Source organism: Bombina bombina, unplaced genomic scaffold (genome assembly GCF_027579735.1).
Source record: "Bombina bombina isolate aBomBom1 unplaced genomic scaffold, aBomBom1.pri scaffold_1176, whole genome shotgun sequence".
In the NCBI taxonomy this organism is placed as follows: Eukaryota; Metazoa; Chordata; class Amphibia; order Anura; family Bombinatoridae; genus Bombina; species Bombina bombina.
The window spans coordinates 60353-86197 of record NW_026513124.1 but is presented as its reverse complement, the minus strand read 5'-3'; the positions used below and the strand labels follow the sequence as shown (position 1 = coordinate 86197).

The 25845-nt window shown below is 36.9% G+C and overlaps 1 protein-coding gene across 1 annotated transcript in view; it reads right to left on the bottom strand.

Moving 5' to 3' along the window:
* Positions 1 to 1904: 1904 nt before the first annotated feature.
* The window catches only part of LOC128644718 (integrin beta-5-like), a gene marked incomplete at its 3' end in the record, with an annotated part of 82543 nt that continues 58602 nt past the window's right edge, over positions 1905 to 25845 (bottom strand). Inside the window, exons 4-5 of the mRNA XM_053697238.1 lie at positions 15207 to 15456; positions 1905 to 2075 (exon numbers count right to left, since the gene is read on the bottom strand). Of these exons, the coding sequence (XP_053553213.1) occupies positions 1905 to 2075; positions 15207 to 15456 (421 nt within the window). The remainder of the gene's footprint in view (positions 2076 to 15206; positions 15457 to 25845) is intronic.

The window sequence follows — 25845 nt, the reverse complement described above, 5'->3', positions numbered from 1 at the left end:
ATGTCCATGCGGGAGACTAATTACTTCTGAAAACTTGAGTTCATATCACTCCACTGACTGTTATACGTCACTTCATATCCAGATAGACATACCTCTCTGCCAATTTCATTTTGATGTACCATACATTTATATATGATCCACCACCAATATACAGCCCGCTAAGTATACTGTTCAGCTCCTACCTAGTTTTGACCCTACTATACTTGGTCCTAGTAGAGGCTAATTACCTACAATACTTGTTTCATCGGACCTAGTATATCATAGCCCCCCCCATACCCCTGAGTTCACTTCGAGAACATAAGGTAAGTGTAACCCTGGAACTACTCCCCCAAATCACTATGAAACTTTAATATTGCAGCATAGAAGCATATTTTCATTTAAAAGTTCATTTAAATTGGTATTTGTTTGAAAAATTTATTTTTATTTCTTGAATATTCTAAAACCCTTTGATTCTAATACTACCATTCCCTAATGTTCCATATTTCTACTATACAAGGTTTAAGATTATGCGTGGGAAATAGTCCAGGTACTAATATTAAAAAACTGAGATCTTTTCGCATATGCTTCTTCACATATATTTCCCCTACCTTTCTAATTTGATGTTACAATTCCCAAATAATTATACTGCCCTTGTTGCTGGTCAAGAATCTGTTACAACTCTATTAAAAATAAGAGGTTAGCCACTGATGTATAGGTTTTCTATTTTGACACATACTTGTGCATATTCTGTAGAATATTATGACCGTCTATGTAATCATTATGTAATCCAACCTCAAAATCAATGTCGTTATGTGTATCCAAAAGACAGATTTTACTGACAATACTGTTTATATGTTTACAATTGCTTATGTCCATAAACTGAACTATAACCTTGTTGTTCTTTATTCCTTTTGAAACCTCAATAAAACACAATAAAAAAATAAATTAAAAAAATTAAACGATCTTACCGGAATCTGCGCCATGGAACAGGAACACGGCCCTTCAAGTGTGGACAGATAGTAGCGTCACTTCTGCCATGGACTTGAGAGAAGAAAGCAGGCAGCGAAATTCGTTAACGCTGATTGCTTGTGAAGCTGTTAATTTGAGTCGGGATGGTTTCGCAGGAAGAATCTTCCTGCATCTCCGGACTCTAACTTTCATCCATGCTCTCACTAAGAGGCTGACAGGACTACTTAAAAAACTCCAGTCCCATTCCGAAGAGTACTACCCTCCATAAGAGACTAACGAAAACAATTCTGACACTTCTCTGCCAACCTCCTGGGACGAAAGGCAAAGAATGACTGGGGGATGGGGGACGTGGAAGAGGTATTGAGCCTTTGGCTGGGGTGTCTTTGCCATCCTCCTCGTAAGTAATGAATGCAGCTGTTGACTCTTTCCGTTTAAGAAAATAGACTATTCCAATTATAAAAAGTTCAAAGAAAACGGAGACACATGCGGCATTGACTTTCCACACAATATGCAAAATCAGGCAGTCAGTGCTAAAACGTTACCTCTGTTCAGAGTGTTGCAGTGACGTTTCCTCCGTGCATATTGTTATCACATTCTTATATTAGGATAGATCATACTCCATGACAATCTCTCCCCAGTCCTGGGTTTTAAACTTTTTTTGTTCCCTCTTTTGTTAATTCTATTTTACTATTAAATCTGGCAAGAGTATTGTGAAATCCCACAAGATCACAGTAAAGCAAAGTGTGAAATTTGAAGCACTGACAATACTGATTAGCTGAAGGATACGGTTTAAAGACCACTTATTCTATGGAGTTGAAGATATCTTTTCACATAGATGTTCATGTGATATTTTCTAGTCAGCTTTTTTACAAGACATGAGCTATCATTTTAAGTGATTTAGCATATGGATAACATGCCCCTTTTAATAACTGATGTAGATATAAATGAATACTCACTTTGCAACCGCTGCTTGCAAGATGGCATCAAAGCAACCCTCTGGCGCATCCCTGTTCCTCGATACCCGTTGCTTCTGGACCATAGCATTGAAATTGTTTACTTTGTCCGTGAGAGAGAGAGAAGATGGCGAAATCCAAAAGGATGGAACACAGTTTGGAAAGGGTTTGTAACTGGGAATAGTAGATAATAGAAGCAAATTAATATACCCCTGGTAAGTCATACTTTAGAACTTTTATTACAGGAACATAATACTCAACATGTGACTTCCACGTGTAATTATGCATATTAAAAACAATCATTATTACTTTCATTATTTATTCCTACAATCTGGCCTCTGAAAACCTGGGTTTTATTTTTGACTCCCCCCCCCAAGCAGCTGGAGCACAAACTGCAGATTTCAGAATCCTCACTTTACAACATTCAATACATTGATTGGTCGTTCAGTATAGTAGCCAATTTATAACTGTCCCTCAGAGAAGGAGTTAAGAGGATTTTTAAGTGTATGTCCCTGAACTGCAAAACAATATGGCAGTTTTAACTATTTTTAAAACATTTATGGCCAGATTACAAGTGGAGCGCTAATTAAAGCTCTGGCTTGAGCATTAACTGCTAAAAGTTCACCTTTTTGCGCTTGTCGGGTTGCACTCATATTAGGAGGTGAAAGTAAAATGTTTTCTCTCGTGCGCTAACCCGATGAGTGCAAAAAGCCGAACTTAGAATATTGCGTGTGTGTTCACGTATTTCCCCATGGAAGTCAATGGGAGCAAAAAAAGTGAGGAAAAAAACACCCCACTCTTGCGCAAACCCAATCGCATATTCTTATTTGCACTAAACAGACATGAAAATATGAATATTTCACATTCAATGTTCTTCACATAGAATATATTCATTAATACATATTCTCTACATATATTTTGTTTTGTACAATATATTATATATATATACACACACAGATATATATGGAAATATGTATTTAAAAATATATATTACATATTCCGCTATGTGCTGAACATTAGGAATAAATATTTACAGTAAATACATAATTAAAATCTTTATAAAAATGAATATTGCATTGTTTTCAAGCTTTCATCTACTTAATTTCTATATATATCAAATGCTTTTTTGTGACACTTTTTGTTTCACAAAATAGTTAACCAAAGCTCTAAGGTCATGGTAATCATTCTAGTGTAAATCGCGATTGCGCTGAAGCGATTGTGTTTACTTTCAACTCATAATACCAGCGATAAACCAGAAGAGCGCAAACCAACGGCAATAAACACCCTTATCACTTGCACGCAAACGTTAGCGCTCCACTCATAATCTGGTCCTTATTTCTATAGTTTGAGTCATTATTGTAAACGATTAATGCCTTAGGGAAATAGACCTTATCATGTTTTGTTTTTTTAATTAGAATTTACCTTTTATAGTGAATGGCAATACTGTCTATGGATTTCATTTGTAGCACTGAGATTTATTTTTATTTTTTATTTGGAAGACAGTAACATTAGTGCCAGGTGTACCATTAAAGGGACATGAAAAAAAATATTTCGTCATTCAGAGAGAACAGGACATTTTTTAAAAAAAGTTTGACTGATGTAATAAAAGATATAACAATCAAAAGAATATATAACATAAAATCAATTATAACTCTATGAAGTACAATAGAAAGCATGCCATTTTAAACAACTTTCCAATTTATTTCTATAATCTAATGTGTTCAATTCTCTTGGTATCCTTTGTTGAAAAGCATATGTAGATAGCATCAGAGCTGCTGAATAGTGCTGCAAATGTATGCCTTGTGTTATTGGATCACCCATGTGCATTGCTGTCTCTTCAACAAAAGATACTAAGAGAAGGAATCAAAATAGATAATAGAAGTTGATTGGAAATTTGTTAAAAATGGTAGTCTCTATCTAAAACATGAAAGAAAATAATTGGGTTTCATTTCCCTTTAAGTATCAGAAGCATTACTGACTTGTATGTAATTGTGCTTAAAGTCGATTACGTCACCAGAAAGGCTCACCCCATTAGGATCTCAGTAATAACTTAAATAAAGTTATATTGTAGTTATAACTCTAAGGGAACTTGAGATGCACTGTGCTGACACACTTTGTCTGTAAAATCAACCCTTTAAATGCTGGGTCATTTTGTTTCTATTATACTTTTGCCCAAGTCTAAAATAAACATAACCAACATATAGAGAAAAAGCAGTAGCGTGCAAAAAAATGTGAATTTGTCTTTTTTGAACAACCAACAAGGTAGACAGCATTGTAAAAATATAAAATGTTAAATACATTTTTTTTAGAGCCTTAGAAACTAATTATGTTTCAATTGTAATCTTGCCTGTACTAAGCCAAATATCACTGGTCAACAAAGGGGTTAAAGAGATAGAGTTCCCCAAATATTGATTAAAGGGATCATGAAACCCACATTTTTTCTTTCATGATTCAGATAGAGAATATAATTTTAAACAACTTTCCAACGAAACATCAATTTTAAACAACTTTCTAGGAAAGCCCAGGAGCAGCAAAGAACCTAGGTTCTACCTTCTGATTGGAGGCTGCATATATATACCAATTTTCATTGGCTCACCCATGTGTTCAGTCAGCAAAACAGCAGTGCATTGCTGCTCATTCAACAAAGCATACCAAGAGAATGAAGAAAAATTTATAATAATAGGAGTAAATTAGAACGTTGCTTAAAGGGACACTGAACCCAATTTTTTTCTTTTGCGATTTAGATAATTGCTTAAAATTGCCTGCGCTTTCTAATTTACTCCTATTATTAATTTTACTTCGTTCTCTTGCTATCTTTATTTAGAAAGGAGTCATCTATGCTAAGGAGCCAGACAATTTTTGGTTCAGACCCTGGACAGCACTTTGTTTATTGGTGGGTGAATTTATCCACCAATCAGTAAGAACAACCCAGGTTGTTCACCAAAAATGGGCCGGCATCTAAACTTACATTCTTGCTTTTCAAATAAAGATACCGAGAGAATGAAGAAAATTTGATAATAGGAGTAAATTAGAAACTTGCTTAAAATTGCATGCTCTATCTGAATCACGAAAGAAAAAATTTGGGTTCAGTGTCCCTTTAAAACTGCATGCTTTATCTAAATCATGAAAGAACATTTTTTTTTGGTTTCATATCCCTTTAAGTGTGCATTTTTCATTTAATAGCATGTAAAAATGCTTAGTACACTTAACCCTATGGGAGTTCCACCTGTACTGCTTCTTTCATCTTACAGCCCTTTGCCAGCAAATAAATTGTGTCTGTATTTATTCAGTAAGACAATGATCTTCAAAGTGCTCTAATGTCTTCTGATTGGATAAAGACATTACAGCCACTTTTATTTTTTTATATCCTGGCAAAATACGATCCTGTATCAAATAGCCCTAACATCATTTGGATAATGAGTTACTAACTTTTTCATTAGAACAGCAGATTATATAAATGAAGACTATGCATATTTATCATGTAAAAGTGTATCCAAATTATTGGATAGCAGAAGTTTGCCGATACACCATATTACTTGCTTGGAACATCTAAGCATCTGTAAAGCTCTTAGGGCATCTGGAGTGGGGGTTGAAAGAAAACCTTAAAGCAAGTTAAAGGTAAAGCAAATCATTCAGAAGGTGGTATCATTCATGACATGCTGGCCCTATCTAAGCCTAACTATTTAATTCTTTCAGATCAAGTTCAGCAAATTGTGGCCTGAAGCCAAAACTAGCAGACAACACAAACACAGGCTTGTCTCCCAAAGATATGTGATATGCACTTCTGGAGGTTTCTTTAGGTCAGATACCAAATACTTGTTAACAAAAATTAAATTTACTTTAATGCTTTGCATAAACAATACTTTATTTTACATTATGTTGTCATGAAGATTTGAGCATTGTTTGGTACAAAGCTGAAAAAGTGCAGCTAGTGTTTCTTAGTGGAAATGCTTTAAATGGAGTGCACCCTGCAGAGCGTTTCTGAAATTCACACAGACGTAAATCACCATAGAAACCTGCCCCAGGTTAGATGCACCTGCCCAGTGAACACTGAAATGTCTACCTATTTCATACATTAACATCAGATGAGGGTGTACCTAAGTTCAGGTGCTAGCAAAGCAGATTATTCCAGTTATATTATATAAAATTATATGTTATAAAGATATTGACTCACAGCTAAGAGGGAAATATATATCTATATACCTATATGAAAATATCTATCTATATCTACACCAGTTAGCACTAACTGGACTTCAGAGGACTTCAAAATTATTTATTTGTTCAAATCCGTGACATTTCTGGATCGCACAGTGTCCCTTCCTCCAGACCAACTGAATGGCTCACATCCAAGTTTTTAAATACCCTTAGACCAGAACACACCCAATCAGCCCTTTACAATTCCCTTGTTATCATGAGACTCTAAACAACAAATTACCACTTAAACACAAACAATCCTCTCATCACCCTTTTAAAACATTTGGGACTGGTTTTCACCCTCTCTCCCCCTTGACAGACTTTATTAGCAAATTTGTTATTAATGTTAAAGCGATCACTTTGCTCCAACAAAGTGGCCTTGCCGCAATATCGTTATGTTCACTACAGTTTCTTATTATAACTAGCCTGCATTACATATTTGCTCACTATCACCCACTTGTCCAAACTCTATGAACCTATTCTTCATCTCAATTAGCTGTTCTGTGCATCAGGACTGTTGTGGATCACACACTCGAATTTTGCTTCTTTTTTTTTTAATATTCCTACATAGAGCAGGAAGGTGGCAGCCAGTAGCATGGAGAATGGTGTTCCAATCCGTTCCTTTAAGGAACAGGGTCATCATTACTGTACTGAGGGTACTACATGGTGTGTGCCACTTCCATTGGTTTAATTCAGTTTTAATTTTAATATGTATGTTTAAACCCAAAAATATTATTTCATGATTCAGATAGAGCATACAATTTTAAACAACTTTAAAATTTACTTCTATTATCAGATTTTATTTGTTTTCTTGTTATCCTTTGTTGAAAAGCAACACTTTTGCAACAATGTTATAATGATTTTTAGGAATGGGGGTTTATGTCCATTTAAGGATGTTTCTCACAGCATTGATATTAATGGGATGGTTCTCTGACCTATCCTCTTGATGGTAAAAGTAGTATATACGAGTAAATAGCGTTTGGATAAGTGGGTGATAGTGAGATGTAATGCAGGCTAGTTTTAATAAGAAACTGTAGCGGACATAACATATATGGCGGCAAGGCCACTTTGTTGGAGCAAGTAGTGTTAGGATATTAATTATTTGAGTCGTTTCATTGATTTAATATAATAGTTGAGGTTTGAGGCTGAACAAACATTAGGTTGCTGGTTCAATACAAAATGACACAATCTGTTTATTAGATAAATTAATGCCCCTTTAATCAGGATTCTATAGCTAATATATTAGTTTAGTAGAGGGACAAATAACACAGTGTTTCTTGCAACACGATAATGGTTAGAAGAACAGATACCAAGTATGGGAACGAATAGGGTTTAAAAGTATAATGTTATGTAATGCCTATATTGGGTCCGGTAGTGTACAGACCAAACACACCATGTTACTGTAAGTTCGAACTTAAGATGTGATTGCCCTTCAAGCCAACTGGAGAGGCGCGGTTCATTACATTTTTCTGACACACTCCTAGTGATAAAATTGGCTTAGCATTACGTAGAACGGCTCAATGGGTGACAGATTAATGATGCTTGTACCCCGCCAAACAAATGGTAACCACGAGGTGTCGTTTATCAACACATTGATGTCATGATAGACAGGATATGCGGCGTGAAATTATGTAATCAGCTGTGGTTACTGATATACGGCAAGCTACTATAAATTGCTTTGTAAGTGATTTAACATTAATAACCTTGCAGAGAGATACTGATGACCAATTTGCTAATAAAGTCTAGGGGGAGATAGGGTGAGAACCGGTCCCAAATGTTTTAGATGGGTATTGAGAGGATTGTTGTGTTTAAGTGATGATTGGTTGTTTAGAGTCACGATAACAAGGGAATTGTAAAGGGCTGATTGGGTGTGTTCTGGTCCTAGGGTGTTGTAAGTCTTGGATGTGAGATTGATCTGAGGAAGGGACAGAAATGTCAAGGATTTGAACAAATAAATAATTTTGAAGTTGGCTGAAGTCCTGTGAGTGCTTACTGGTGGAGGTATATATATATATATATATATATATATATATATATATATATATATATATATATATATATATATATATATATATATATCGTGGCTGATGAGAGATGGTGAGAGTGCATCTGCAGTGGACTGTGCGTGCGTGCTTGTGTGCGCGTGTGTGTATATATATATATATATATATATATATATGCACACACACATATATACATACATACATATACACACACACACACATATATATATATATATATATATATATATATATATATATATATATATATATATATATATATATATATATTTACACATACAGTACTGTGCAAAAAAAGATTTTATGTTTTAGCAATGGTATAATGAATGACAATTTATAATTATTTCTCAGTCTCTTTATTAGAATACAATCAGAATATATATATATTCAGAAAATAAATTAAAAATAAATTAAAAAAAGCTTCTATAGGCTAAAGTGGCAAGTATTTAATGTGACCTCCCTTTACACTTGAGCAATAGCAGGAACCTGGCTCTCATAAACCTAAATGGAATGGACCCCTAATTAATATCATTGCTATCACTTGTATTTGTCCTACTATTTTATGTCAAAATGACTTCTGTGAAAAAGGTCTATTACACCAGGTTTGTGCAAGACATGCTTGAGCATTACATACACATGTGGCATGAGTTTAATTGGAAGCTTGCTAATAAGAACAAGTTTCAATCATATCATTGCATTCAAAATGCCAAAGATCACAGAATTTGACAGACATAAAATCATACTTTTGCATCAGCAAGTCCACTCTCAAAGGGAAGTCAGCAAACAAACAAACTGGATACTCAAGATGTGGTATTCAAGCGGTTATAAAGAAATTTGAGGAATCAGGAGAGGTAAAAAAAATCTCTGGAAGGCCAAGTAAACTTTCAAAATCTGATGAGAAGTTTCTCAGTGAAAGTTTCTCACCAGAAGAAGTCCAGCAAGGACCTGGCTCAGCATCTGGCAGCTTCATCGGGATGCCAAGTTGACCCTTCTAAAGTCTGAAGAAGCTTGATTAGGAATGGTCTTTGTGGAAGGGTAGCAGCCAAGAAACCAATTTTTCAGAAGGGGAACAGGATAAAAAGGTTAAGATATGCTAAAGCTCACAAAGATTGGAATGAAGATCAGTGGAAAAGAGTATTACAGAGTCACAAATTCAAGTTTGAAATTTTTGTGTCCAATCGTCTACAATATGTGAGAAGAGCGGAGAGAAATTGTAGAATGAGTGCTTGTGGCCTTCAGTGGAACATGGTGGAGGGTCTGTCCTGGTTTGTGCTGCATTTCTGACAATGATGTTGGTGATATTTTCAGAATTGATGGGATCATGAATGCTGAAAAGTACAGACAGGTTTTAATTCCTCATCCCATTCCTTCTGGAAAGCACCTGGTTGGCAATGGTTTTATTTTTCAGCATGATAATGATCCCAAGCACACTGCTAATGCAGTGAAGTCATATTTGGAGAGAAAAACAGCTGATAAAACACTGACAGTCAAGGAAAGGCCTCCCAAAGTCTAGACCTGAATATTACAGAGGCAGTATGGGATCAACTGGACAGAGAAAGAAATAAAAGACAACCTAAATCTAAAGAAGTACTCTGGGAAGTGCTGAAAAAAGCCTGGTATAATATACCAGAAGATTACTTCTGAAAACTTCAGGACAGTCTCCCCAAAAGAGTTCAAGATGTGCTTAGTGCAGGGGCGTATTTATCCCTAGGCCAACAAGGCCAGTGCCTAGGGCGGCAGATTTGGGGGGGCGGCAAAGTGGCACTTTCAACTGCATAATTTTTTTTAATTTTTTTCTCCGGTAAATTTAAAAAAAATGTTTTCGTTCTGCTGTCACGTGAGCCGGCTTTTTGCCGAGGTCACGTGACGTTTTCCTTACTTCCGCTGCCCGCCTTCCTAGACTGTTAGCCGACTTGCCGCACATTGGAGGGAGACATGCACGTGCTCACATGATCTCCCTCCCAGGGCAGTGAGGAGCGGCTGTGAGGACTGACGTGCATGATTGCAGCAGTGAGTAGTCAGTGTGAGTGGGATCGTCGGCATCGCAGCAGATCAGACAGGCGTCAGGAGGAGTCTCAGGACAGTCACCGGAGGCCGGAGCAGAGAGGACTGGTGAGGAGGGAGGGGGTAGCAGGGCAGGGGTGACCAGGCGGGAGGACTGGTGAGTAGGGGGGCGGAGGTGATGAGCGTGCCGTGCCAGCAAGCTTTGTTATGATATTGATAGAGGGGACTGAAATGTAATTTGCCGATATCATACAACTCCCTGACAGCTAAGGACTTTCCCTCAAATACAGTTTACTACACTCTTCGGACTGAAAATAAACAAGTTGCTAACTTTGGGGATTTACACGATAAAGATCTAATGTGTTGTACTTTTTGGTAATGTGTACATTACAGGTGGATGAAAAAGCTGAACTACCAAATTAACACGTATTTGTGTTCCCTCAAACTAATCTCTTAGCTGTGTGACTGATAATATCTCCATTTGTGCGTTAGGGGTTTATTACTATAAGTGGTAAACAAAGTGATGCGCTTTTTTTCTCCCTGGTTTACTTCATATTTATGTCTCATTGGTTCTTAAACAAAAAATATTGATTGTGTCTTTAGACCCAATGTGCATAATTTAGATTTTGACATAGCAACTTCTTTAACTGTCATGAAAGGAGCAATAATTATGTTTTATTAAGCGTGTTATGAATACATTAACCCATAGTTCCTAGTTAGTGTGCACTTTTTAAGCATCCTTTTTCACCTAGGAGAGTTTGGTAAATACTTCCCTATTGCATTTTCCCTCTAGTGAGGAAAGTTAGTGAAAGAAATGGTCACATAGGATGCTTGGGAGGGAGCTCATAGGAAACCATGCTTGATGTTTGCACTGTGCACCCAGGCTGAGCTCTTTCAACGTGAAGTTAATACAACAGCAGCTGTGTGGAATGTTTTTTTTCCCCTTTGGTGCCTTACCCAGATTATGCTCTGAAATCAGAAATATTCCTTAACTCTTTAACTGTTTTCAGATCTGTCCATGAAATTAGTGTAGTTTTATGTATTTTGTGGTCTCTAAAATAGTTTTGTTCTTATCAACCTGCTAGAGCTCCCAAATGGATTTGTGTAACAAGGCATACTTACTGTTAGTTTCATATTTCATTTAAACAAATTTAACTAGTTAAATATATATGTATGATGTTTTTCCATATGAGCAGTCTTGTAGTTTAAAAGCATACATGGTCAACATGATATGAACCAATATGGTTCATATGATTAAGATATAGTATATAATTAAAAAACAAACAAACACACTTTTTATTTATTTTCTATTATCATATGTAATTCATTCTCTTGGTATCCTTTTTTGAAAAGTAGTCACAGTGGCATTCTTGTAAAACGACTGCCACATAGTGCTCCAGACACCTGCAAGCTTTCATACCTAGATATTCTCTTCAACAATAAATACCCTGAGTACAGATTCAATTTGATAATAGAAGTAACTTGGATATTTGTAAAGCTGTATGCTTAAAGGTAAAGGAAACCCCATCATTTTCTTTCATGATTTGGATAGAACATGCAATTTAAAAAAAAACAACTTTCCAATTTCTTCTATTATAAAAGTTTCTTCATTCTCTTGTTATCCTTTGCTGAATGAACAGCATTGCACTACTGGAAGCTAGGTAAACACACCTAGTTAGCCAATCAGAAAAGACAAATGTGTACAGGCACCAATCAGCAGCTAGCTCCCTCTAGTGTAGGATATGTGTTATTCTTTTTCAACAAGGGATACCAAGAGAACGAAGCACATTTGAAAATAGAAGTGAAATTAAAAGTGTCTAAACATTACATGCTCTGTCAGAATCATGCAAGTTTTTATTTTTGACTTTCCTATCCCTTTAATCTTAATTATGAAAAGCAACACATTGTGTATCATGTCCCTTTAACACCAGGTGGTAGACTTACAACACTCAACGCCATAACCTTTTAAGAAGCCACCCAGATACCAAAATATGTTATGGGCAAAAAAGGCTTAAAACCTGGGGGGGGTGTAGGGGGGGCAGCAGAATTGTGAGTGCCTAGGGCAGCACAAAACCTAAATACGCCCCTGGCTTAGTGCCAAGGGAGAAAAAGTCAGAAATACTGACTTTTGCTTGAAGAAGCAATTTTGTTCTGAAAATTGTGTTTTTTTTATATTTTGTGTACATATTTCCTGTATTTTCTGTTTGTATCTTAATAAAAAGAGACCGAAAAAATAAATATGGATGGTCATTAAAAATTTGCTAAAACAACAAATCTAATGGTGGCCTAATACTTTTGCACAGTACTGTATGTATGTATATATATATATATATATATATATATATATATATATATATATATATATATATATATATATATATATACATACATACATACATACATATATATATATATATATATATATATATATATATATATATATATATATATACACATACATATATACACACACACATATACACACACAGTATCTCACAAAAGTGAGTACATCCCTCACATTTTTGTAAATATTCTATTATATCTTTTCATGTGACAACACTGAAGAAATCACACTTTGCTACAATGTAAAATAGTGAGTGTACAACCTGTATAACAGTGTAAATTTGCTGTCCCCTCAAAAAACTCACACAGCCATTAATGTCTAAACCGTTGGCTAATTGGGCCCAATTAGCCATTTTCCCTCCCGGTGTCATGTGACTCAGTGTTACAAGGTCTCAGGCGTGAATGGGTAGCAGGTGTGTTCAATTTTGTGTTATCGCTCTCACACTCTCTCATTCTGGTCACTGGAAGTTCAACATGGCACCTCATGGCAAAGAACTCTGAGGATCGGAAAAAAAGAATTATTGCTCTACATAAAGATGGCCTAGGATATAAGAAGATTGCCAAGACCCTGAAACTGAGCTGCAGCACGGTGGGCAAGACCATACAGCGGTTTCACAGGACAGGTTCCACTCAGAACAGGCCTCGCCATGGTCGACCAAAGAACTTGAGTGCACATGCTCAGCGTTATATCCAGAGGTTGTCTTTGGGAAATAGACGTATGAGTGCTGCCAGCATTGCTGCATAGGTTGAAGGGGTCGGTGGTTAGCCTGTCAGTGCTCAGACCATACGCTGCACACTGCATCAAATTGGTCCGCATGGCTGTCGTCCCAGAAGGAAGCCTCTTCTAAAGATGATGCACAAGAAAGCCTGCAAACAGTTTGCTGAAGACAAACAGACTAAGGACATGGATTACTGGAACCATGTCCTGTAGTCCAATGAGACCAAGATAAGCTTATTTGGTTCAGATGGTGTCAAGCGTGTGTGGCGGCAACCAGGTGAGGAATACAAAGACAAGTGTGTCTTTCCTACAGTCAAGCATGGTGGTGGGAGTGTCATGGTCTGGGCCTGCATGAGTGCTGAGGGCACTAGGGAGAGGCTGCTTCTTGGGTGGTAACTAGCCATAGAACAAGCTGTTCGTTCTCAGGTTGAGAGCTTCTCTCTTTTTATTTATGCAAATTATGACTCTTAGGGAGGTCTCCCTAAGTGCGATACGGGAATCCAGACGTGGACCCGTTTCTCAGTGTGCCTAGAGAGATATGGCTGCACCTCACTGACGAGGCCCACAATAAGCTGAACCATACATCTGGGGTTTTGCCGTTTCTCTTGTTCAGAGAGGGATTGCCTGGTATTTCAGGGCTGGATTGTACTGTTAAGTCAGGATCAGACCGATATGCTACAGGAAAGTTCTTCTCTGTGAAAGGCACATGTTGAGCATAAAGAGGCTGCTTATTGGGTGGTAACTAGCCATAGAACAAGCTATTATGCTATTGTTCGTTCCCAGGTTGAGCGCTTCTCTGTTTTTATTTATGCAGGTACTAGGGAGCTACAGTTCATTGAGGGAACCATGAATGCCGACATGTACTGTGACATAATAAAGCAGAGCATGAGCCCCTCCCTTTGGAGACTGGGCCACAGGGCAGTATTCCAACATGATAACGACCCCAAACACACCTCCAAGTTGACCACTGCCTTGCTAAAGAAGCTGAGGGTAAAGGTGATGGACTGGCCAAGCATGTCTCCAGACCTAAACACTATTGAGCATCTGTGAGGCATCCTCAAACGGAAGGTGGGGGAATGCAAGTTCTCTAACATTCACCAGCTCTTTGATGTCGTCATGGAGGAGTGGAAGAGGACTCCAGTGCAAACCTGTGAAGCTCTGGTGAACTCCATGCCCAAGGGGGTTAAGGCAGTGCTGGAAAATAATGGTGGCCACACAAAATAGACACTTTGGGCCCAATTTGGACATTTCCACTTAAGGGTGTACTCACTTTTGTTGCCAACGGTTTAGACATTAATGGCTGTGTGTTGAGTTATTTTGATGGGACAGCAAATTTACACTGTTATACAGGCTGTACACTCCCTACTTTACATTGTAGCAAAGTGTGATTTCTTCAGTGTTGTCACATGAAAAGATATAATAAACTATTTACAAAAATGTGAGGGGTGTACTCACTTTTGTGAGATACTGTGTGTGTGTATATATATTTTATATATATATTATATATATATATATTTTATATATATATATACACATACACACACACACATACATATACACACACACATACATATACATATACATATATATATATATTACACACGCACAAAGATATATATATATGTGTGTGTATTTATGTGTATATGTGATTATATGTATCCCTTTTTAACCTTATATCCCTTTTTAAACCTTTTTTTCAATATTAAACCAAAATATTTTTTTTTGTTAAAAAGTGTATATATGGGTGTAAAACTTTATTTTATTTACCATGGACTTGTAATATCAAGTTGAGAGCTAATGTTAGTGGGGTCCAGTGATACTTCTTATCACATCCAACGCTAGCATTAGTGTGCCACTTGTAATCTGTCCCTTTAAGTTTACTGATTTAAATTGTTTAGCCAGTGTCAAAACCACATGGCACTAAAAGATATTAAGAAGAAGGTAACTGATTATGTATTAGCAGTGAGTGAGGCTACAATAATTATTTTAGTAAGGACTATGGTGTACCCTCCTATTCATACTCACCCAGTGCAAGGATTGTTTTGATTTTTGGGTGCAGTGTAGGAGAAGGGAGAAACATTCTTATCCACAAAGGATCCAAAGCCTAGACGGAAGTTGCTAGTCAACTTCTTCATCTCTGCTGCCAGCTTAGTTCCAAGGTTCCGGATGGTATCTAAATCATCTTTCATGGATAATGACAAATCCATCAGGTAATACAGATCCACAGGGTAGTCCTCCACCTGCCGCACATCCACTCTAAAAGAGACTTCAGCACCTGTAGGCAAGAGACCAAAAGCATCTCATATAACAGTAACATTCAGATTTATCTCAAGAAGTTATAATGGCTTTCCTAGCTTTTATGCTTTTCTAATAAGTTAAAAACTTTTTTTCTATTAGACTAATTTGTATTTTTTTTTAATAAATTAGGATCTAAAACAAATTGTTATCATTCTACCATACATAAAACTGTTTATTCTTAAACAAGATCTAACGAGTAACAAGGGGGTTGATTCCAATCTTACCAAAAATCTCATTTGATATAGGAAAACTAGGATTGACTGTGGTTAATTATTCCCACAATAACTGATCTCCAAAATGACATTATTAACAACCAATAATAGATGATTGTGAAAGTTGAAAAAACACAGAAGTGCCACATGGCCCAGTATTGTATGTACTCTTATGATAAAGTGCACAAAATAATTCACTCACATGCAAGAGAGCACCCCCCTTGGTGCAAGTGTTGCAAAACCCCAACAGCAGTGAGGTAAAACCAGGTGAGTTAGTTCCAAACGTCTGTTGAACCATTAAACGTAATGGATGATGGATAAATGATGGTTTGGCAGCAAGTGGTAGGATCAAAGCTTACTTTAATAAGAATATAAAAACAGTAACACATTTCTCAGCTAATACATGGCTGTTTCATCAGGCTTAATAAAATTATAACAATTCACTTGCTATATATAACCAAACACATATTTAAGACAACCATCACCACCTATGGGTGGGTGTGAACCAATACTAAAAGTTGTCATGACAACAAACAACAACAATATCAATGCACATAAGTAAAAAAACAATGTTAAGAACACTATCAGATAAAATATATATTTTATCATCATAACATATAAATGAAATACATAAATACAATCTTGCAGATAATATATAAAACAAATGAGTAATTGATAAATCCCTATTTACATACAAATTTTGTAAATAGTCAAGTGGCAGTTTATTTTTTTAAAAATAGCACTTTAACAGCTCATCAAAAAATCTCCTTATATTTATAAAACATATTTAATCCACCCACCGTGGGCGCTCCAAATCACAAAATCAGGAGCAGCTCATAAAGGAAGTCTAGGAGACACCATGTGATCGGTATATAAAAACAAGGCTTCAAATGTAAAAATGTTCATACCGAACTAAAAAGATACTAAAGCTTTTCGGCCATTGGCCGTAATCATAGGGACATGAGTGTAATCATGGCCAACTACGATAGGGAGTCCCCTCATGAGCGTCATCAAAGGCTCCTCCCCAATTGACGTAATGCTAGGGAAGTGGTTCTGTATAGGATATGCGGTAGAGAAGTAAAGATAAGGGGCGTGAAACAAATCTGTGTGATGACTGAACTCTTGCGTAATCGTGATCTGTTCCCACTATGTGCCTCCTCCTCAGTGCAACATACTTGTCATAATTATACACACACTTAGTATCACACCAGTTCCCTTTCTTCTCATACATTTAGTTACACACTAGTTCCCTTTTTTCCAATACATACACACACTTAGCAACATACTTGTCCTCTATTTTCTAATAAAGATAAGCCACACTAGAGTTTGTATGAATAGAATCAGGTTTAATGGTTCCATCACTTATTGACTAACAGCCCATAGTGTATAACAATACAAGTATTGAATCAATTATCAGTTATAGACATATATTCATCTAGTGATGAACATAGTATAACTAGAACATACAAGTATTTTGCACTGAGGAGGAGGCACATAGTGGGAACAGATCACAATTACGCAATAGTTCAGTCATCACACAGATTTGTTTCACGCCCCTTCTCTTCATTTCTCTACTGCATATCTTATACAGAACCACTTCCTGATTTGTTTTACTTCCCTGCATTACATCAATTGGGGAGGAGGGGAGGAGGGGATGACGCACATGACGGGACTCCCTATCATAGCTGGCCATGATTACACTCACGTCTAATTACCCCTCCAAAAGCTCTTGCTTACTGTTAAATGTCACATTTTCTGGGAGTGAAACTAGTGGCCACCTAGCCATGCCCCTAGATCACCCTGACCTACTCATGGCATTTCCATATCTGCCTGTGTCACCCTACTCAACCCAACCATTAATCATCCCATGAGCATCATGGCTCCCACCGAACACCAACTCTGCCCACGGGTTCCCCCATCTCAGCCTTATCCTTCCAGCCTTGGACTGGATCCAGAGATGTGTGTCCCTGCTGTCATTCAGCACCACCTGTTGCAGCCTCCCTACAAACACTGCTGCCACATAGTGCTCAAGACACATGCATGCTTATGAGCCTGCCTCAGTATGCCCTCCTAGAAATGGACCAAAAGGAAGAGGTACATTTTTTAACAGCTGTAACTTCCATGGGCTCAATTGATCAAGCCCTTCTGTCCACTTTGACTGAAAGTTTCTACAAGTGAACCTGCAATCAGGATTTATCAAGCAGACCCCTGCCCTGTTCTCCCCCTCTTAGGTGGAGAATTTCAATCTCCCCGGTCTCTTCCGACTGGGGAGATTGACAGTTCCTGCCTGCATATGATTAGTTGTGTCGCGGCAGAAGGCGGGTGTGTAAACAAATGCATAGGAATTCTCTGGTGTGCAATGGTAAATGCCAGAGGAGAACCCGGGCAGACAGGGGTGAATATGTACGTCCCTGTCTGCCCGTGTTTGATTAATTGAGACCCATTGTACCTTTACATTTCCAGTTGTTTAAGTGACTGATAACTTCTTAAATATCAGAAGCCAGACAAATCAGTTACTGCAATCCAGATTAACAAGCATTATAAAACAGTATATAATAGAATTTCTGGTACATCAAAACAACTGCTTCAAGATTGAGTCTATTCCGGAAGCACTGAAAGTAAGCATGAAACAGTCAATCACTTGCCAGAGATTCTGATTAAATTAGTTGAATTTGCTCATTTGTAATTTTTTCAGCATTATCTGCCACATCCTTATAAAAATAAATTCTAAGAGAGTAGTTATTCAGAGGCACTTGGAGGAAGGAATGAGATTCCAAGTTAGTTAACAGTAGTCTCATTATCTAGCATACTTCACATTGTAGTACAGCAAAGATTTTCTAAAAATACACAAAATACAGAATTAAAGCCCTCCCCATGACTGAGCAGAAAAAGGTTATATGCTTTTTTAAAAAAAGGAAGCTGAGCTTATGTTGTTTAATGAAGAATGTTTATTTTAGTGTTTATTCAATTGAAAACGGTTGATGATGCATAACAGTATATGCTAATTGATTTCTAAAATATTGCATGTGTGTGCATCATCAAACATTCATGGCAGATAAAGGGTTAGCCACATCACAGACTTTCCCAGAACAGAGCCCCTGAATGTATACATATGTTTATGATTAAACAAAACAAAGAGGTCACCAGTAATAGATTTCACTAGAGATGACAACTAGCACAAACACTGGAACTCATTTTTTCTAGAATACAAGAATTACATTTCATAGTGATTTGACATTTTATCAAACTCTTCCAATTTAAAAGGGATAGTAAACAGGGGAGGCAATCAAAATCCCGAAACTCAAAATCCCTAATACCAAAAGACAGAATGTTGAAATCCAGAAAGATCATAATCCCGAATGTCTAAAATCCCGAAAATCAAAATACAGAAAGAACAAAATCCCTAAATTAAAAAATCCTGAAAATCAAAATCCCGAAAATCAAAATACAGAAAGAACAAAATCCCTAAATTAAAAAATCCTGAAAATCAAAATTCCGAAAATGCAAAATCCCTAAACTTAAAAAAAAACTAGATATATGATGTTCTGTGATGTCCCCTATCATTTTGCCTCCGTCTGGGGGGTTCAAGGGGGGTGAGACTTGTAAACCTCATTCCCCAAGGTTCACTTGGGGTGGATGCTAGAGGATCGGCGGGGCGCCCCCTTGAACCCTGCAGGCAGAGGGGAAAAAATAGTGAAGCAGAGGGAAAAAGATAGTGAATATATGGACTGCAGATTTATTGGGAGATTAGAGAGATAGATCATGGACAATTGCATGGAGTAAGTAACAGCTGGAAGACTTTCACAATCATTAATTATATTTTGAATTCTTGCATCACGACGTATAGCTTCTTTTCTTCTTTTAGGGCGTGGCCCTCCTCTGAGAATGCGTTCGCATTCATTTTCAACGTGGCGCTGCTCTTTTTGAAATTCTTCAATTATGTAGTATACACCAACATGAGCATTCCCTATTAAATGGTCCCATCTTCTGTGCTACGCTTCTACATTGTTTTGGGTATGGGGAAATCTATTTTGAATACTGTCATGTACTGACCACAAATTTGGTGGAAACAATACAGGTGATCGAACAGCAGTACCATTCTGTAAATGTCGTCTAATTCTGCCAAGTACATAATTATTTTCAAACCACTCTATAACTTCACCAGCTTCTTCAGGCATATGTGGCTTTCGTTTATTAAAACCTCCTGGAATCCAGAAATGCCAATGCAGATAATTGCCGCATTTTTAAACTAAAGTTTTCGGCAGTGCCATATTGTGTGGCTATCCCACTTGTCTGAATTTGGCGCCAAATGCATTGGGAAAATCGAAAAAACACACTTTATTGCTAACATCTTTAAATTCACTTTGATAAGCTTTGATTGCACCTAATTCTAAATCTGTCATTTAATTGAAATTGATTTTCTTCTGCAAAGTCCACCAAATCTTCAAATAAGCATTTATAAAGTGCTTCACTTTTTCCATTCATTAATACATAAACAAGTGGATATGTTCTGGAATTTAGTGCTCCAATAGGGGCATGAATTGTATATAGTTGGTAAAAAACAGTGGTGACAGTTTTGAAGGTGTCATCCATTATCCAAAGTGAAGCATGCGCTAGTTTTTCAATGTTAGACTTAGTGCTGAATATAAGAAGTCTGTCTTCTTTGATTGTCAAATCCCTAATTAGGAATTGTTCACCATTTAATGTGTTTTGTAATGTTAGAGGAACTTCTATGCCAGCAAGAGTCCTTTGTTCTGAAGGTCGCTGAGCTTTTCAAATTCTTTGACGAAGGGAATTTGTAGAAGGTAAGTATGGCGCTATTTCTGCAGAAGTTGTACACAATTAAATGATTTGACAGGGGCGATTTCTTGTGTTTTTTGCCTGCGTTTTCACTTCTTGTACAATCTTGTAAACATTTGCTCCACTTGTATTTGGAGATTGGTTGTGGTTGACATTTTTTTTTAAGTATATGCTGTGCATTTGAAAGTCTGGTTATTGCTCGACCGTAGCAACTCAGTGATTTTCTATTTTCACAGGCAAAATAATAATTATCGTTTACACTTTTATCTTTCACCATTAAATAGCCTTGTACATTTAATTTATCAAAGCCTTTTTGTGAGGAAACGACTTCACAGAGATCTTCCATCATTTGTTGTGGTCGCCGGCAAAGATACATTAAGGTAATCTTACAGGATTTCATTGTTTTGGGATTTTGGTTTTCGGTATTTTACAAGTTAGGGATTTTATTTTTTCGGCATTTTAAAATTCGGGATTATGATGTGTCGCCATTTTTAAGTTTCGATATTTAGAACTTCTGGATTTCGGTGTTCGGTCTTTTGTACTTCAGTCTTTTGATATAGACCCAGTAAACAGTATGAGATTGTAATATGAAACTTTTAATTATGTGTAATAAAAAAATGCAATATACTTTCATTATTTATTTTGTCCCCTTTTTCTGTAATTTAATTATAAAAATTGTTGGTTTTCTAAATACCACTGAGTCTCTATAAAGTAATGGATGCTGCCATGTTTGAACTTAAGTTTTTCCTTTAGCGGTTTCCACTGCTGAGACATATTTTTCTTACAGGACTGTGAGCTGAATGTTACTTTAACAACGTATGGTTACAATGGTATGCAAAGTGGTTAAAGGACTAATAAACACAGTACAATAGCGTAATCAATAAATGCATAATAAAGAGACAATGTAAAAGCACTTTTAAAGAGTATTATTTTTTTCTGATAAATGTCAAAGTTGGTTACATTTTTCTTCCTAATGTATCATTGGCCAACCATCAGCCAATCACAAAATGCGTATATGTATAAGTTGTGAATCTTGCACATGCTCAGTAGTAGCTTGTACCTCAGAAAGTATGCATATAATAAATTGTGCACATTTAAATAATGGAAGTGAATTGTTAAGTTGTTTAAAATTGTGTGCTCTATCTAAATCATGAAAGTTTAATTTTCACTTGACTGTACCTTTAATGCTAGAAAAATTAGCATGAGTAAATATTTGCTACCAAGGAAACTCTCAGATTATTACAAAGTGGATTTGAAATGACTAACATGCAAAAAATTGCATTTAAAAGACCACAATACAATACAGGTAGCTTTTGTTTTATGTCAGGGTTTTGTTCCTGAAGGAACTGTTGCAAAAAGGTCTCTACCTAAACACAAGCAAGTAACCTTCCTTCTGAAAAAATCAAACATATACCATTTATGTTATAGATGCCCTCTGTGCAGCGGCATACACCAGTATTTGTACTGTGGCAACACACTTTGCAAGTTTGCAACATAAAAAGTGAGTTGAAAACTTGCAGAGAAGAAAAGGGGATAAAAAGGGACAACTTTGGAATATAAAAAAACAAAAACTTGCTTGCAGAATTTTTTTAAGGGGACAGTGTACAGTTGTTTTTCCTCAATGTTTTTCTAATGACTTGTTATACCAGCTACAGGGTATAAAATGTATGAGAAATTGCTTCTCTGTCTTTTTTTTGTATATGAAAAAGCTGGGTTTGTTATTTTAAACCACAACCTATTAAAATGGGTTGAGCTTGCAGGGAAATAAAATTTCCATATTTTATTACCTTCTGTACACGCACATGCTTTTTTATTATTATCTCTGTCTGTATACCAAAGCTCAATACATAGAGAGAACAATTGGAAATAACATTTTATTTCTTATCTCTCATACCTTCCACTGGAAGTGTGAAAGTACACAGTATAAATGTATATGCATTTTGTGATTGGCTGATGGCTGTCACGTGATACAAGGAGAGGGAGAATTGGATGAAGTTTTAAATGTGCTAAAAAATATTCTACTGCTCATTTTAAATTTAAAGTAAGTGCTATTGCATTGTCTTTACATTGTGTATTTGCCAATCATTTAATTCTGCTGTATTTAGAAGTATAGATTGGGATACCACAGGCAAAAACATCATTTATGCTTACCTTATAAAGTCCTTTCTTTCTGGTTGGTGAGAGTCCACAATGCCATACTGTTGGAAATTCATCACCTGGCCGCCAGGAGGAGACAAAGACAACCTACAGCAAGAGCTTTAATATCCTACCTACTTCCTGTTCCCTCTCAGTATGTTGTATAGCCAAGTATAGGAGGAAGAAGCAAGAAGGATAGTAGGGTAAAGAGGTGCAAACTAGAACTGCAGCCATTAAAGAGACAGTCAAGTCCAAAAAAAACTTTCATGATTCAGATAGGACATGTAATTTTAAACAACTTTCCAATTTACTTTTATCACCAATTTTGCTTTGTTCTCTTGGTATTCTTAGTTGAAAGGTAAACCTAGGAGGTTCATATGCTAATTTCTTAGACCTTGAAAGCCGCCTCTAATCTAAATGCATTTTGATAGTTTTTCACCACTAGAGGGCATTAGTTCATATGTTTCATATAGACAACATTGAGCTCATGCACATGAATTTACCATGGAGACAGCTCTAATTGGCTAAAATGCAAGTCTGTCAAAAGAACTGAAATAAGGGGGCAGTCTGCTGAGGCTTAGATACAAGGTAATTACAGAGGTAAAATGTGTATAATTATAACTGTGTTGGTTATGCAAAACTGGGGAATTGGTAATTAAGGGATTATCTATCTTTTAAAACAACAAAAATTCTGGTGTTGACTGTCCTTTTAAGAATAGACGGTGGGTTTGAGGACTCTTACCAATCAGAAAGAAAGGAATTATTAGGTAAGCATAAATTATGTTTTATTTCTTTGATTTGTGAGAGTCCACAATTCCTTAATGTTAGGAACCATACCCAAGCTGTGAAGTCCACAAAAACTCGGTGGGAAAAATACAGAAAGGCAGGCACCAATTTACCAGAAACTACTGCCTGAAAAAACTTCCTATCAAGAGTTGTTACCACCAAAACAAACACTGCCAAAAGATAATATTTTGAAGGTGTGCAAAAATAACCATGTTGCAGTCTTTAATTTTGATTAACCGAAGTATCATTCTTTGAAAACAGAAGAAAAAGTTGTGTCCTTGTGAAACACCAAATAAGTTGATACAAAGGAAACTGTTATTCCAGTACTCTCCTAACCGAGGAGATCAATAAGAAAAACAATACATTCCAAAATAAAAAATGAATGTACATAGCCTGCATTGAATCAAGAACGGACACTGAAAACCTGAGAATCAAACTCGGGCTCCATTGAGAAGAAATAGAGCTGAAGACCGGTTCAATACAATTAAAACCTGAATATCAGAAAGGCGAGCATTCCAATTCAAATCAGTCAACCTCAGTAATGGCAGATTAAATAGCTGAAGAGAATCTGAAAGTAAGATTGACAAAAAAAGGACTATGCCATGAAGAAGCCTTAGACATCTGGATGAGATTTGCAGACCACATCCTCCGAAGGCAAGCTAATAATATTTCCAAAGTTTTTCACTGCTTGATCCGGACAATCTACCCTCAGTAAAAGCACCACTGGAGAAAATAACTGATAAGACCAAGGAACTGCTATTGCAACTATCAGCTCTACCTGAAGATCTCCAAAATGCATCCCATTTCTGTGAAGCTTGTGGTACAGATGAGATATAGATCAATCTTCCAGAAAAGGCCCAGCAAAATTTGAACTGGGTGAAAATCTTCTGATTGAGAGCCCAGTCAAATGATGAAAGGTGACAAATCAAATATTCAGATTCCTAGAGGAAGACTCCAAAAAAAGATAAAGACTGAAATAATACAGGATGAGTTTCTGCCCAACTCTAGAGGTACCTTTTTCACCACTAGAGAAGTGTGGGTACCACCAATCGAAGAAAAAGAATAAGCAGCCCGAAAAGCTCTAAAGATCGCACAGAGCTCCAAAATAAAATGGAGGCAGTCTCACATCCCCAGCTTGTCAAATCATTCCCTGAAACTGGAATGGGAAATTATCACCAAAAAGAAATGTCCCGAGTACCTTATTCGAAAGATTGTTTAAGACAGGTTAGAGGAGGATCCATTCAGCTAACATGACATGCAAAACGGCAATGAACGAAAGTGGAATACCACAAAAAGTAACAGCATCTAAGGTCGCCACTAAGAGACCCACAACCTCCAGGTTAGATCTTACTAAGACAAATATTGCAACTAGAGTCAAATTTAAATCAACTTTAGTTTGCATAGTTCAGAGAAGCAGCTTCATATAAATATATAGTCTAGGATAGCTCCCTTGCGGACGTGGACAAGGAATCTAGATCACATGTACCTTTCCTTCATGACTGTAAAGAACCACAGTAAATTCTCCCTATGTGCAGACGCCAAAAGAAAAAAAATGGAGCTTGAACAAAAATATCGAACAGGTATGAAGACACCATAAACCCATGTGCCTGATAAACTAAGTTTCCTGAAGAGTCCAAAATATATAAACCTATACATACGTTTATACCAAATTTAGAAATCTGTACATGACATAGGCATTAGTATGTAATATACAGTATATACTTAAGCATACACACCTATTTTACCTGTCATATGGTCTTACTGACTAGACCACATATAGGGGCATATTTATCAAGCTCCGTATGGAGCTGGATGCTCGCCAGAAACAGCAGTTATGAAGCAGCGGTCACAAAGACCGCTGCTCTATAACCTGTCCGCCTTCTCTGAGCAGGCGGACAGACATCGCCGGAAATCAACCCGATCGAGTACGATCGGGTTGATTGACACCTCCCTGCTGGCGGCCCATTGGCCGTGAGTCTGCAGAGGGCGGCGTTGCACCAACAACTCTTGTGAGCTGCTGGTGAAATGCTGAATACAGCGAGCGTATTGCTCGCCGTATTCAGCGAGGTCTGGCGGACCTGATCCGCACTGTCGGATCAGGTCCGCCAGACTTTCATAAATAGGGGCCATAGACTCACAGGTACACAGAAGATATTTGTAAATCCATGTCCAGAATAAGCAGATGCTGCATATACTTACAAAGATAATACACAATGCTTATCTTTGTATAAGAATTAACTGGTTTGTACTCTTAAACCACAGCCTAATACAATGAGCTTGCAAGTAATATCAGATTTCATGATACACACACTTGCATCCTTACCTTATATTTGGCTGTAAACCAAAACTCAATACTGATGAGAGGGAGCAATGGACAATTAACATCTTATTAATTATCCTGAAACCCCACTGATAGTTTAATTCCTTCTACT